Raw genomic sequence first — 16,019 nt, 5'->3', positions numbered from 1 at the left:
TGCTAGCCAATGCGACTAGCTGCTAGCTGATAGTGCCTGCTGATACTGCTAGATGCTAATGCTAGCCGATGCTTCTAGTAGCTGACTGCTGATGTCAAAGAGTCAGATGTTAATGGTGTCTCCACATCAATGATACTCTGCCTTTCTCTCTAATGACCAGCCAATCAATAGCCACCTGACCTCCTCAGCAATCACATTGATACAGCGGACATATATAAGTGGATAGAGGAGAGGAGAGAGAGAGAGGGAGAGAAGGAGAGAGGTAGTCAGTGTGAATATTCTTGTGTTTCTCTGTCGTACTGAATAACAACTGGTTAGTCTCTCTCTCCCTCTGATCCTCTCTCTCTCTCTCACACACACACATACAAAAACACACACAGAACAGAATCTGGTTTCTCTGAATTTATTCATTCACAGTGTACAAGGTTTTACACTGGTGACAACTGCTGATCTTGCTAATAATAATACTTATTAGCCTAACACGCATACAAGCATACACAGTAGCAGGAGTATTGTTTTAATTACTGAAAGTTTATACAAATAACTGTAGTGTTAGAAACAGAATTACAGAGACATTTACAATAGGGCTGCTATACATACCATTACCATGACTAGAACCCATATTAGCATAATTCCATGAGCGTGGATAAGTGTGGTGGAATATCCTCCAGGAGACCCTGAGACACCGTGGAAGTGAGCGCCTCAGAACTTTAAGAGTTTGTGAACCAGCAAGATGTTGAGGTGGTCAGCTGGTCAGGTGATCAGGATTACAGCTTCCTGTAGCTGAGAGACACGACACACAGAAAACGTGATCAAAGCCATAAACGCTTGTCATCAAATCTTCTATCACTAATATTCAGAAATCATCATTTAAAACATCATACATGGATGAAAGATTTATAATCATTTCCCTGAGTTTAGCTGTCTAGGATTTCATGAAAGGAGTGTTTTGTGGAAGGAGTGTTTTGTGGAAGTAGTGTTTCGTGAAAGGAGTGTTTCGTAAAAGGAGTCTTTCATGAAAGGAGTGGTTTTTTTGGAAGGAGTGTTTCGTGAAAGGAGTGTTTCGTGAAAGGAGTGTTTCGTGAAAGGAGTGTTTTGTGGAAGGAGTGTTTCATAAAATGAGGATTTCTCAACTAGTTGGTGGGATATGGTCCCCTGCTGATCTGTTTATCTGAAGTGTCACATTTGCAAAGCAGCTGTATGGACTGGTGATGGTGTGTACACGTGGATGAAGGGATGGTGTGTACACGTGGATGAAGGGATGGTGTGTACACGTGGATGAAGGGATGGTGTGTACGAAGGGATATAGCTCATATTTGACGGGTACTCAGTATTGTCAAATCCTTTGATCTGAACCGTCTTCATGATCACTTTAAAAAGACTAGCTGGGACTGTGAGGGATTTACAAATGTTCTGTCCCTCCCTCTCTCCCTCCATATCTCTCTCCCTCTCTCTCTTCCTATCCATCTTTCTCCCTCTCTCTCTTTATTTCTCTTTCTTTTTCTTTCTCTCCCTCTCACACACTCACTTCTGCAGATGGGATGGGAGTGTGACGATGATAAAACCAGACAGTCTTCCATCTGCCTGCTCTGCCTGCTCTGCTCTGCCTGCTCTGCTCTGCCTGCTCTGCTCTGCCTGCTCTGCTCTGCCTGCTCTGCCTGCTCTGCTCTGCCTGCTCTGCCTGCTCTGTCTGCTCTGCCTGCTCTGCCTGCTCTGCTCTGCCTGCTCTGCCTGCTCTGCCTGCTCTGTCTGCTCTGCCTGCTCTGCTCTGCCTGCTCTGCCTGCTCTGCTCTGCCTGCTCTGCCTGCTCTGCCTGCTCTGCTCTGCCTGCTCTGCCTGCTCTGCTCTGCTCTGCTCTGCTCTGCCTGCTCTGCCTGCTCTGCCTGTTCATCCACACTGCCTGCCTGCTCAGCTCTCCCTCACACACACACTACCTCACCAGGAACCTGAGCGCACACACACACACACACCTTCACACACCCTAACACACACACTGCCTCACCAGGAACCTGAGCGCACACACACACACACACACACACCTTCACACACCCTAACACGCACACTGCCTCACCAGGAACCTGAGCGCACACACACACACACACCTTCACACACCCTAACACACACACTGCCTCACCAGGAACCTGAGTGGGCTGTGGAGAGGCAGGGGGTGGAGCTTTAACAATAGCATTTGCATATTTTTAAATTCTCTCAAAGAAAACAGCCTGGAGCGTGACCGCCCAGCAGAGATCTAGAGGAGACCGTCCACTCTGCTACTCAGGAGCCCAAACACACACACCCAAGTATACACACACACACACACACGTATACACACACTCACAAATATACACATACACAAACTAACACACTACACTATGTGTACACACACACACCACACCCTCCAGGCGGCCAGACAAACCAGAGTAACAGTGTGGAGGTTAGCCCCGTCCAGGTGCTGCCCAGGGCTCCAGGCAGGAGGCTTCTGCATGGTCCCAGTACCTGGAACTCCAGCTAGATCTGGGAACCAGGGTGTTTACACATTAACTGCTACTGAGGGCAGCATGTTGAAAAGCTTCTGGCCTCTCGGAAGACCAACCACAGATCTCAGCTCTGAGACGTTTCACAATTTGGAGCAACATTTAAATATGTTACATTACGTATTTATTTGAGTAATGGTGCTGGTCACTATCTGCTCACAGCCCACTATACACTAGAGACTGCAGGAGAGACTGACACTACACACTAAAGACTACAGGAGAGACCGACACTATACACTAGGGACTGCAGGAGAGACTGACACTACACACTAAAGACTACAGGAGAGACCGACACTATACACTAGGGACTGCAGGAGAGAGAGAGAGAGAGAGAGAGAGAGAGAGAGAGAGAGAGAGAGAGAGAGAGAGGGGGGGGGGGGGTGGGGGGGATGGAGAGAGAGGGATGGAGAGAGAGGGATGGAGGGATAGGGAGAGGAGGGATGGAGAGAGAGGGAGAGAGAGACACACACAGTGTGATAGACAGAGAGACAAAGCTGGCAGGCTGACATGAAGGGACGTGTGTAGTGATGAAACAGTGTCTGTCTCCTCTATGTGATGGACCACAGGAGCTCTGCTGCATGTTAACTTCTCTGGACGTGACTGAGCATTCACACATGACCACACTAGGGGGTACCTTGCCCGCTGCACACACACAACCATACACACACACAACCATACACACAACCATACACACAACCGTACACACATTTTATTCACAAGTAGGGGTGAGGAGTATGTATGTATGTGTGCATGTTTGTGGTCATATGTATGTGTGTGTAATATATATATGAGTGTGTGCCTGTTTATGTTAGTGTGTGCGTGCTTGTGTGTGAATGTGTGTGTGTGTGCTTGTTTGTGTGTGTGTGTGTAGGCTGGATGGAGTGAGAAGGCAGGGCAGAGGAGGCATGTAAAGCCGTCTCCTAACAGGTGATCCTGGCTCACATGAATGCAGAGAGCTGGGAGAGTGCAGCATGCCCACATGAGTCAAGACGTCCATAACATAACATGGCCACACACACCAGCAGCACATATCACACACAGTCCTATGAACAGCCCAACACTTTGCTGGGGCTAGTTACTGAGGCTGGGGCTGGTTACTGAGGCTGGGGCTGGTTACTGAGGCTAGGGCTGGGGCTGGTTCCTGAGGCTGGGGCTGGTTACTGAGGCTGGTTCCTGAGGCTGGGGCTGGTTACTGAGGCTAGGGCTGGTTCCTGAGGCTGGGGCTGGTTACTGAGGCTGGGGCTGGTTACTGAGGCTGGGGCTGGTTACTAAGGCTAGGGCTGGGGCTGGTTCCTGAGGCTGGGGCTGGTTACTGAGGCTGGTTCCTGAGGCTGGGGCTGGTTACTGAGGCTAGGGCTGGTTCCTGAGGCTGGGGCTGGTTACTGAGGCTGGGGCTGGTTACTGAGGCTGGGGCTGGTTACTGAGGCTGGGGCTAGTTACTCTGGCTGGGGCTGGTTACTGAGGCTGGTTACTGAGGCTGGGGCTGGTTACTGAGGCTGGTTACTGAGGCTGGGGCTGGTTACTGAGGCTGGGGCTGGTTACTGAGGCTGGGGCTGGTTACTGAGGCTGAGGCTGGTTACTGAGGCTAGGGCTGGTTACTGAGGATGGGGCTGGTTACTGAGGCTGGGGCTGGTTACTGAGGCTGGGACTGGTTACTGAGGCTGGTTACTGAGGCTGGGGCTGGTTACTGAGGCTGGGGCTGGTTACTGAGGCTGGGGCTGGTTACTGAGGCTAGGGCTGGTTACTGAGGCTGGTTACTGAGGCTGGGGCTGGGGCTGGTTACTGAGGCTAGGGCTTGGGCTGGAGCCTTTCTCTGTGTGCCTTAAACATCAAACTCAACTCCCCCCCCCCCCCCCTCCTACCCTCCCTGTCTCCCAGCGCACACAGAAGGGCGGTGTGGAGAGAGAAGGGTAGGGGGGCTGGATGAGAAAGAGGCTAGGGGGAGAGAGGCTGGGTGCGGGAGAGGCTGGCTGGGTGCGATGGCCTCTCCTGACAAGACAACGGGGCCATCATGTATGTGTGATTGGACGGACGCTGGTCGCTAGGCTCCAGCAGACACATAAACACACAGGAGACGAGCCCCAGCACCACGAGGCCCAGCCCCAGCGTCACGAGGCCCAGCCCCAGCACCACAAGGCCCAGCCCCAGCACCACGAAGCCCAGCACCACGAGGCCCAGCCCCAACACCACGAGGCCCAACCCCAGCACCACAAGGCCCAGCCCCAGCACCACGAGGCCCAGCCCCAGCACCACGAAGCCCAGCACCACGAGGCCCAGCCCCAGCGTCACGAGGCCCAGCCCCAGCACCACAAGGCCCAGCACCACGAGGCCCAGCCCCAGCACCACGAGGCCCAGCCCCAGCACCACGAAGCCCAGCACCACGAAGCCCAGCCCCAGCACCACGAAGCGCCCAGCCCCAGCACCACAAGGCCCAGCCCCAGCACCACAAAGCCCAGCACCACGAGGCCCAGCCACTGCACCACGAGGCCCAGCCCCAGCACCACGAGGCCCAGCCCCAGCACCACGAGGCCCAGCCCAAGCCCTAGCCCCAGCCTCAAGTTACTGTGTTACTGTCCCAGACCTCAAACTAGTCAGGCCTTTACTGCCGCAGTACCCAGCTTCACAGGAAATAACTTGCCTGTATTAGTCCACCAGTCTGTATCCTGAATCACAGGTAATTATCAGGAGCGCTGCGAGCAGATGAGGAGAGGTTTTTGTTTGTTTTTGCGCTGCTTGGTCCTGAAGTGAGGACTGGGGTGCACTTGATTCGTCAAAGGGGACGTGCATGTGGACGGTCCTGGACGGAGCACAGACCTCCTGCTGCTCAGCCCAGAGGCCCAGCGCTGGCCTGCAGCCCTCGAACACGACCCCCGACATGTCCAGGGCCTCTAGTTTCATTCCTCCATAAAGGGATCCAGAAAGAGATCCATTAAGTTGTCTTAATGAGCAGAAATCAGAGCAGGGTTACTCCAGGAGTAGAGCCGCCGTTATCCAATCTGATTGGGATTTGGAGTGATTTGTGCCAGGTTTCCCCGGGGAAATAAATAGTTTGATGACTGTAATCCTGGGAGGGGCGACTAGCGAGGGTCCTGAGGGAGCTACGACGGTCCGCAAATAAAAACATGGACTATGACAATCCTCTGAGTGGCAACAATTCACACAGCGGAGATCTCTCCCATTTTACCTGATAGGTTTCAGTTCTGCTGGTATTAAGTGATTTATCTGTTCATTACTGCTGTTAATAACAGGATATCAGTCTTGATTAGCATGCATAGTACCATCTAGTAAAACTCACAAAAACATGCACGTTTTGTATGCTTATTTCGTCCATGATGTCATCCTAGTGATGACTACAGTTCAGACACCAGCAGTGGATTATCCTTATAGGTGATGGTGTGCTAGCACAAGGTGGTGGAGGGAGAGGAAGACAAAGAGGTCATGAGAAGGGGGGAAAGAAAAAGGGAGAGGGAGAGAATAGAGAGAGGAAGAGAGAGGAAGAGAGAGGGAGATAGAAAGAGAATGGTGAGAGAGGGATGGAGGGAAGGGAGATCCAGGCAGGTTGGATAGATCAGGGAGCTACGGGCTGCTCTTTTCATCCCTGAGTCCGTCAGTCCTCTCTCCTCCTCCTCTTTATCCTCTCTCCTGCTCTCCTCTTTATCCTCTCTCCTCCTCCTCTTTATCCTCTCTCCTGCTCTCCTCTTTATCCTCTCTCCTCCTCCTCTTTATCCTCTCTCCTCCTCCTCTTTATCCTCTCTCCTCCTCTCCTCTTTATCCTCTCTCCTCCTCCTCTTTATCCTCTCTCCTCCTCCTCTTTATCCTCTCTCCTCCTCTCCTCTTTATCCTCTCTCCTCCTCCTCTTTATCCTCTCTCCTCCTCCTCTTTATCCTCTCTCCTCCTCCTCTTTATCCTCTCTCCTGCTCTCCTCTTTATCCTCTCTCCTCCTCTCTTCTCCTCCTCCACTGTCCTTTCCTCTGAGTCGAAGAGCAACACACTTCACCCTATCTGGCCCAATCTAGACTACTGTCACTCATTCAGACACACACACACACACACACACACACACACTGTAAATTGCACTTTCTCTCTCACACACACATACGGCAGCTTTGTCACACACACTAGGGGGAGGCCCCACACCCCCAGTGTGTGTTTAGATATACAGAAGAACAGAACAGGCCTCATCACTCCTGCTGCTCCTCTAGCCCCAGCTTGTTACACCCACTGTGGGGCTGGCTGCCTGGCTGGCTGGCTGGCTGGCTGGCTGGCTGGCTGGCTGCTGGGACACTTCTGGACAAGGTTGCCACTATTCGCTTATTCCGAAAACATGTTTCAGTGGAGTTGAAACACTTTATCCTGTATTCATGATCAATAGTCCAATCAGTCCTCTGTCCCTTTCCTACAGAATCACACACACATTACTGGGTCATGCGCTCTCTAACTAATCCCTCCCGCAGCGCTGGAGTCATTACCTCACAGTCCGCAAACATCTTCTGTTTTTCTGGTGCACTATACATCTATTTTAAGCTAATAATAACATTTACATTGATTTCCAATACATGATACGCAGTCAATAAGAGTTTAGCGAACGTATTTATGTGTGATCGAAGTTAGCGAGACAGAGATGAACGCATTCCATCTTCCCAGAACGGAAATCTCGTGCTTCTGGTGATATCGGTTAAGGGAGCACGCGCCTTGCATATGAACGGCACAAAGACAGGAAAACTGTCACTAGATAATTATATGGCGTTTTGAATATGAACATAGATCCATGTCTAGTTTGCATGGGTTTAATATGGCATTTTATATAGCCCAACGTGTGGGAAATTGAGGATATTTATCATGCCGGCTGATATTCAATACGGGCCATTTAATTAACTGGATACATTATCGTTAATGTAGACTATTCCAAGTTGGATTCTGCTTTAAATCAACGCTCAGCTCGACGTGAAACACACTCAACGTATGTTATTAACGGTTGTTCAGATTAGCAGTAGGCCGTGTGAAGAAAATAAATTAAGAATACTTAAAGTAGCCTATAATTAAAAAGACCATTGAATCAATTAAATTGAAATTGTAATAGAGTGTATTAGTAGATCGTCTGATTTTTTGTTGCTGTTTTTTATCGTTTGAGTCAGCGTTATAAACTCATAACAAGCGTTGTGGGAGTCTAATTGGACAGAATATTGGTATGAACGGCGCTCTTGGAGCAGCATCTAGTGCTTCATTAACAGGAAGGTAAAATGTTTCTCTCAAATGATGACATAAAAAATTCGTTGTGGTAGATTATCATAGCCTGTATTATGCTGCGTTGCCTGAATGCATGATCAAGCAGCCTATGCAAGACATGGCCACGGACGATTTATGCACCAGCGATATAACGAATAACCTTTGTAGAATTGTTGCAATATTCAAGTTTTTAGAATAAAAAATGCAGACGTACTAAAACTAAAGAAAACATTTTAATGTAAGCTTTTATTTAATTAATTTTATGAATAAAATGTTTACTCTAATTTGAAGATGATACAATTGTCCGAAATCTTTTGATGCTGGTGCCGGTGAGCCATGTAGCCTTCTTCAGTTGACATGCTGTGAAGGACCGGTCAGGCTGACAACAGTCGATTCAACCTCTCACTCATCGGTATAAACCCTGTGAAGGTTAACACCGGAGTTACGACTAGGCCATCAACACTGGTGCTAATTTGTTACCTAGATGACTGTAATCCACTCACCTAATCTGGAAACGTCAAAGTCATTTCCACAAGTTGTTTATGTTTGCTAGTTCGTTCATGAAAGGGGTTTGAGTCAGGCTAAGTTTACCGGACTTTTTCGTAGTTAACGATGTGAGCACGAGCTAATACACGGATATTCTGCATCTCATTATACCTACATTGGGTTGCAAAATATTTGTATTAAATATTTTACGTTGTCTCCAGAGGACCAGATGGGTGTTATGTTTTACCTCGGAAAACAGAAGGGCAGATTTAACCTTTAGGTCTGCCGCTTGCGTCAAGGCCGCCAGGGTTCTATACGGACTTGTTCTCGGTGTGGAACCTTAAATTGTTCTTTCAGAACTGAACATAGTTCTAGTGTACAATCGTACTTTCAGCTCGTTGAGGTTCTTGTGGTGTAGACGCATCCAAACGTTGGAAATATCAATGGAAGGTTCGTCATTATGACCAGAAGACATCCTACTGATTCAAGTGGGTTTGTGTGTATTAGACATAACCGCAGCCATTGAATGGCTGGTATCTAACCTACGTTTTCATTAGTCAGACACATGTAACTGATGATTCAGTAGCCGAGGTGTCAACTCCCCCATCTCCAGTTCTGCTCCCTTTGAAATTTCATATGGCAGTCAATATAAAAACAATTATGCATCCATCATGCTGCTCACCCGCCAGGCCCCCACGAGGAAGCGCGACACCTGCTGGTGCAAATTATTTATCTAACCTAGAGTCAAACAACAAATACCTCAATATTATTTCCCCAATCTAAAGCACCCGTCGCCTTAAGATACGCCTGTGTTCGTTCTGGAAGGGGGGGGGGGGGGGGGAGAGGGAAGATGAGTCTATCAGGGAGCCGTAGGAGACCTGCATCTACAGGCTGCGTTCTGTGTTGTAAGGCTGTAGCTTAGATGGTCTTGGCTTCAACGACTAACGTTGGGTTTCTTTCATCTCGACTCCAGCGCACAAACATACAGCTTAATGCGACCACTGTTCCCCCTTTATTCAGCTCACCATGACAACTGAAACGCGGGGTTCAGAAATGCCTCCCCATCAATGAAACAAACGGTCCACGCGGGGCCGCGCGAGAAGGCATCTTTAACAGCGAGGGAAAGCAAAGTTAACCCGTGAGAAAAAACGCTGCAAAGTATTAAAATGCGTGATTAAACTTTTGAATGTGTTTAAATAATCATTGCGTGTTATTTCATGGGAAGTGGTAGTAGGACAAGCTACTTACCTGTGCTTTCAAAACTATATAGGCCTATATATTTATTTTTCAAAGAAAGTGTTTTAAGATATAGCATGTGGATTAAGAAAACCTTATTGTCTCCATCTTTTCATCTACATAATAGCCTGTTGTTTAATTTGTTATCTCTGGCCCTCTGTCATTGGAATCTCTCCATGATTTCCAGTCGAAGCAAAATAGCTTGTGACAAATGATACGTCTACAGCGTCCCATTATCCCTGTTCCACGAGCTCATGAGGACGGTGATTACTGTTAAGAACTGGGCTGTGTCGGCAATGTTGCTTAACTTTAAACAAACTTCGCCACATCAACATAAGATCGATTTATGTAAACGATTTGATATTCGCTTGTGCCCACGCGAGTCCTCCAGAGAATTCAACCGAGGGGTCTGCTGTTTAAATTTGATTGATTGCACTTTCTCCAGTGGACATTCACCACAACACAGCACAGCTTAACCGTCTGCTCACTATTTATAAAACCGAGGCTGCAAGCTAAAGCCAACACAAAGCATTTATTGATTTTTTGATTCGAAATAGGAAAAGAAAACATATATGTTTTTATAAGAGTTCGAGATGGAAAATGTTAAGGTAGTGTGTCAGCGGTGTGAAGCAAACCAATAGGCAAAAATATAGAGGAAAATAACTAAAATACATAAATCTAAATAAACCCTTTAAGAACGGTAAGGTTAGTCTGTAAAGCGCAACTATTTCCCTCCAGATGCATATGTTATAGAAAATTCTAAATTATTGTTGACTTACCTTACATCCAATAGGCTAATAGTCGAAAATAGCTTTACATATATATTTAGAGCCTTTTCATGGCAATCTTCTATCCTAGGAATAGGTGCTTCCTAAGATTTTCTTTCCACTGCCTCAACTGAGCACGAGCACTCGTCGGCTCCGCTATTATTTTCACTAAAATATATGAAAATTTATGCAAATGAAAATCAGCACTAACTGTTCGTCTCTTGTTATACTTGGGGATTTTTCCCCCTTTCTTTTTTTTTGCATACAAAACAAAAACCTCCCGAGGAGGAACTTGGGGACCTTATGAAGTAAACAAATAATAAACACATCATATATCAGAGACAAGGGTTATCGATATACCATGATATCGGATAAACATTTTCAAATGACTTTTTACTCTATTTGTCTATCTTGTGGAAGTGAACTCTGTTTGCGATGCCTGGTGTCACGTTTCTCGCGGCCGCACGAGACGCCCTGCAAAAGCGTGCTGTGTAAAATGCATAGTAGTAATTTAGACAGAAATCCTCCACTGTATATTAATGAAAAGAGCCCCGTGGCACCGGCTCTATCCTGCCTATTCAATGTAAACAAATCCACGAGGCTTCCCCGGTTTTGAGCCGAGTCCAAATTAAATCTACTGGGGATGAGGGAGCTGGGGCAGCGGTGAGGCTGAGCCTCATGTACATGCTGGGGATGAGGGAGCTGGGGCAGCGGTGAGGCTGAGCCTCATGTACATGCTGGGGATGAGGGAGCTGGGGCAGCGGTGAGGCTGAGCCTCATGTACATGCCCCGGTGTGCTGTCGTTGCTCACAATAAAATCCTCTCTTTCTTGGTGGGCTTTACAACCCACAGTATCCACGTTTAAGACGATTGAATGTTACCATTGTTTCTTGAACCCCTGGAACACAGGCAGGGTCGTGCTGGTGCATATTATTAACAGTAAGAATGTCTTATTGACATTCAGCGGGGAGTGGAACTGGAAGACCATCCGTGCTTCAGACCAACATGCACAAGACTGTGTATCAACCAATGAACGCGATATATATTTGGCATACATCAACATCCCTGGATGAACCCAAACGCGGAGGGGCGCGCCAACAAAGGCCCCATTCATTTCTAGGTTATGTAGTGACATGAATTGGGGTGAATTTTTAGGGGCTATCTTTAGCTAGTGGGATTCTGTTTTAATGGCAGCCGCTTTCCTAGCAAATCCCCTAAGGACTGCTCAATTTGCCCTTGTTTTGGTTGCCACTTTCTCTTCCACTGTGGTTCACGGAGGTTGCCTGCGCTACGTTTCCGCTTGGAAGCATCCCCAAACCTTTGTGTGTTCCTCAGCAACCTCAGCACAGCATTGTTAAAGCTACTGGTTATTGAATATCGTAGGGTTTTAGACAACAGTCACACACTGCATAATGTCGTGGTCCATATACCGCATCAGAAGCATTCCCTAAAGGCCCACAAAAAACTGACATGCGCCTAGGAACCACCACTGAATTACAGCGGGACGGTAACAGCGTGAAGTGCCCTTGCAGCACGCTGATAATGATCTCACTCACTGAACAAGGTCCCAATAACCAGGCTACTGGAGCCGGGTCCTGCTGAAATGCGCAGGGAACCATTCACATAAACATATAGTCTGTGTAGTCGAATAACACTATTCTTATTTCCTCTAACTATCACTGAAAGGCCTACATAGTTTTATGAGGATAAGGTTAAGTATGTGTGCCCAACGATATCATGTTTAACGCACCTATCGATCTATTTTCAAACCCTAATTTATGGTTTTATATATGCACGTATGTATATATGTATATATTCCCTCCACAAATAGAGAGACACTTATTGAATTTCTTTTTGACTTGTATCTGTGTACTTTTATACGTTTAGATTGAATTAAAAATCAGCCAATTGGAACGGCTAGAAGGAGGTTCACGCGCCTGAAGCAATGCTGGCGAAACCTGTCAATCGCACCCCGGGTATCCAATCAGCGGGAGGCTCGTGCTCGACTTCCTCGTATTTGGGGGAAGAGACGTGGACGATGTGCGCACGCTTGGCACAGGGTAAACATTCGTGTGTCCTCGAGCTTTGAGGGAGGGACTGTTCGAACTGTCAGAAAGAGAAAGAGAGGAGAGAGAGAGGGAGAGAACGAACAAGCGAATGAGAGGAGAGGCTTGCAACCATCGCCGTGCACTGTAATAGTGGATTGTACTTCAACGGGAGTTAGCGGTTTGGCAGGTTTATATACATCAAACCAGAACAAAGAGAGAGGCTGTACAGTACCATAAAAGACACAGCGAAAGAAAAGAATAAAGCGGCAAAGACCAAATCTTAGCGGCTAAATTACAAAAGAACTAAGGAGCCTATGCAGCCTGTTTTCTTCTCTACAAAAGGAACATAAAACCGGACTTCATTTTTTTGGTTGAGAATTTGCGCGATTTCTTCAACCACTAGAAGTTTGTTGCGTGCAAATGTTTTCTCAGTTTGAATCTGAATTCTAAGATTTTGCGAGACGACCAAACTTCCTCGCCTGCACGTGGTGTCAAAGGGCTCTTGAAAACCTGGATTTTTATTCACTGATGCACATTAATTTCCAATAGAAATAGGCCTACATGAATGCTTTAAATACAAGATATACGGATTTTACTAATTTTGGCCAGCCTTTTGCATATTTTCACTTTTGACGCTTATGTCAATGGTATTTGCCAAAAAAAACAACCCAGACTTTTAAAGTTTGAATAATTCATGAGATACAATTGCTTGCTTGAAAAAAGTAACTGAAAAGGGAGGGGGGTAATCCACAAACATATTCATAAGGGTTAACGGAATGGCCACCGCGGCTTCCAATCCCTATTTACCCAGCAATAGCATTTTATCATCCGGCTCAATCGTGCATTCAGACTCCGGAGGCGGTGGCATGCAGCCGGGCAGCACTGCGGTGACCTCGGTGTCTGGGGGGTACCGGGGAGATCCCACCGTAAAAATGGTACAGAGTGACTTCATGCAGGGTGCAATGGCAGCGAGCAACGGAGGACATATGCTCAGCCATGCTCACCAGTGGGTGACATCTCTGCCACACGCTGCTGCCGCCGCAGCTGCAGCCGCAGTAGCTGCAGCCGAAGCCGGATCACCGTGGTCGTCGAGTCCCGTCGGTATGACCGGCAGCCCGCAGCAACAGGACGTGAAAAACAATTCCGGTAGAGACGATCTGCACACCGGCACCGCGTTGCACCACAGGCCTCAGCACCTCGGTCCCCACCAGACTCACGCGGGTGCTTGGGGGAGCTCCACCGCGTCTCATATCAACTCCTTATCCGGGGGGCAGCAGCAGCAGTCTCTCATCTACTCCCAGCCCGGGGGCTTCACGGTGAACGGGATGCTGAGTCCGGGGAGCCAGAACCTAGTGCACCCGGGCTTAGTGAGGGGAGACACCCCTGAGCTCGACCACAGCAGCCACCACCACCACCACCACCACCAGCACGCGCATCACCAGCAGCACCACGGGGGGCTAAACAACCACGACCCGCACTCCGACGAGGACACGCCGACCTCGGACGACCTGGAGCAGTTTGCCAAGCAGTTCAAACAGCGCCGGATCAAACTGGGCTTCACGCAAGCTGACGTGGGGTTAGCTCTGGGCACGCTCTACGGAAACGTTTTCTCCCAGACCACCATCTGCAGGTTTGAAGCTCTGCAGCTCAGCTTCAAGAACATGTGCAAGCTGAAGCCGCTGCTGAACAAGTGGCTGGAGGAGGCGGACTCGACCACGGGTAGCCCCACGAGCATCGACAAGATCGCCGCGCAGGGAAGAAAGCGGAAGAAGCGCACGTCCATTGAAGTGAGCGTAAAAGGAGCTTTAGAGAGCCACTTTCTAAAATGCCCCAAACCCTCGGCCCAAGAGATAACCTCTCTAGCGGACAACTTGCAGTTGGAGAAAGAAGTGGTTAGAGTGTGGTTTTGCAATAGGAGGCAGAAAGAGAAAAGGATGACCCCCCCCGGAGTGCCCCAGACGCCGGAGGATGTGTACTCTCAGGTCGGCAATGTGAGTGCAGACACACCGCCCCCCTCCATGGACTGCAAAAGAATGTTCAGTGAAACATAGAGCAGCACACAAGACTAAAAATATTTTATATGAAATTGATAAACTGATAAAAACACAGACTATCGTCCAGATAGTCAAACCATTTTTGATACTGTGATTGTGAGGGAATATAAATAAGCCTGCAAATGTGTTATATTTTCACCAGAAAACAAACAGCCCCCCTTTTCCACCCCACCACCGCTAACCTTCTTCCAGGCCCCTAAATGTTTTAACCTAAAAGGCTCCTTCTGTTCTTTCTTCCAGGGACATTTTTTAGTAGATTACTTAAAAGATGCAAGTTTAACTGGACTGAGTGAACCAAGCGACCAGCGGGTGACAACTACAAGTTCATTCCATCAGGTAATTTTGGCGCATTAACACCAACAAGAAATTCAAAGCAAGTATTAATATTTTTACAAAGAGATTCCCCCGTTATCCTGTATCTGATTTGCGAAAGACAAAAGAATCAGGCAATTGTATATTAAAACATGGGAAGTCAAACTCAACAATAACAAAGGAAAAAACTGCATCAGCACCAACGAAGAAGAGTGGCATCCACGAAGCTTCCAACATATGTTTTTGCGGGGTGGACTGCATGGTTTGATTCTGACACAAAGAGGAAGTGAGATTTTTTCAGGCCCTCCACGACTAAATGATAAGATAAACAGAGGACTGGTCTCATCTGATCAGAAGGATCATATCTTCTTCAAATGGGTTGTTATTTAAGCGACTTAACACCGTGAATGGATTTTTTTTAAACATAGACATTTGAAAAGACTATCTTCTGCTGCACTTATTTGAATTTCTCCTCTGCGAAAATCTGTGGCCAAGTGTGAGTGAGTGCTGTGGATGTTACTATTATGCTGCCATTTCTAAGCAGTATTCTTTGGTAGGTTTTAATAAACAAGACTCTGTAAAGCCGGCAATATAGATTCATTAGATCAGAGAATGATCTGAGTTATTTACTTTATATTTTTCATCAAAATGACTTGTTTTAATATTTTATTCGGAATACATATGAATGATTCCAAATGGTAATTTATTTTTCCCCAGAACTTGTGTAAGATGTTTTTCTTTCCTGTTTTCGTTGTTGACCTTATATGTTTTGTTTAATTTTGTATTATTGTTTCTAAAGGAGCACAAATCAACATAAGCTGACATTGACAGTTGTTAGGTAATAAGGGTATATTTTGATGTGATAATTTGATTGTAATTTAATTTCAGTAGTGATTCCGTAAGAGCTGATTGAGAACAATAAATTTCTTAGAATGAAATTAAGTTATCCTGTGTTTTGAGATTTATATTTTATTGTATATTTGGCTGTTTTAATTATAGCTTATATTCGCCTTTTTCGCAATGGGAGGGAGGACACAGAGGAGAAATGGCGGATTGTTTTGTCCCGGCTATGGGCCCCCTATTGTCAGGCGACGTGGGACATTAGCTGAATAGTAGAACAAGAACAACTCAGTAGAAAATGATTAAAATGTGAATTAAGCAAAGAAGTTTGAAATGTAGGCTAAATATAGTTTAAGCACGTGAACCTCTGAACCTTCAAAAACGTTATTGAGATTATCGAAAAAGATATTTGATGAAATACCCAGGGTTGTTTTTATTCTAAAATATGCAGTTAGACTAAATTAACGGCTTTGAGCACCAATTTATTTCCTCATCCAAACCGCCAACATAACCGTT

At 47.0% G+C, this 16,019-nt stretch overlaps 1 protein-coding gene across 2 annotated transcripts; it reads left to right on the top strand.

The window, feature by feature from the left end:
• Window positions 1-12,359: 12,359 nt before the first annotated feature.
• On the top strand, window positions 12,360-15,571 carry pou3f3b (POU class 3 homeobox 3b). 2 transcript variants are annotated; one of them, XM_047031048.1, is made up of 2 exons: window positions 12,360-14,279; window positions 14,592-15,571. In XM_047031048.1, the coding sequence occupies exons 1-2, from the start codon at window positions 13,074-13,076 to the stop codon at window positions 14,703-14,705; spliced, it is 1,320 nt and encodes a 439-aa protein (XP_046887004.1). In that variant the 5' UTR covers window positions 12,360-13,073; the 3' UTR covers window positions 14,706-15,571. The 2 variants fall into 2 exon arrangements, with proteins under 2 accessions (XP_046887004.1, XP_046887003.1); XM_047031047.1 differs by having other exon boundaries at window positions 12,360-14,288.
• Window positions 15,572-16,019: the final 448 nt, after the last annotated feature.

Source organism: Hypomesus transpacificus, chromosome 12, assembly GCF_021917145.1.
Source record: "Hypomesus transpacificus isolate Combined female chromosome 12, fHypTra1, whole genome shotgun sequence".
Classification (NCBI taxonomy): Eukaryota; Metazoa; Chordata; class Actinopteri; order Osmeriformes; family Osmeridae; genus Hypomesus; species Hypomesus transpacificus.
The sequence above is the reverse complement of the archived record's forward strand: the minus strand, read 5'-3'. Positions and strand labels throughout refer to the sequence as shown.

Bases quoted from the DNA above. Each gene is read 5' to 3' on its own strand.
- pou3f3b (XM_047031047.1), top strand. From the start codon at position 13,074: ATGGCCACCGCGGCTTCCAATCCCTATTTACCCAGCAATAGCATTTTA. The intron at 14,289-14,591 runs GTGAGTGCAGAC...TCTTTCTTCCAG, and splicing joins TGTACTCTCAGGTCGGCAAT to GGACATTTTTTAGTAGATTA.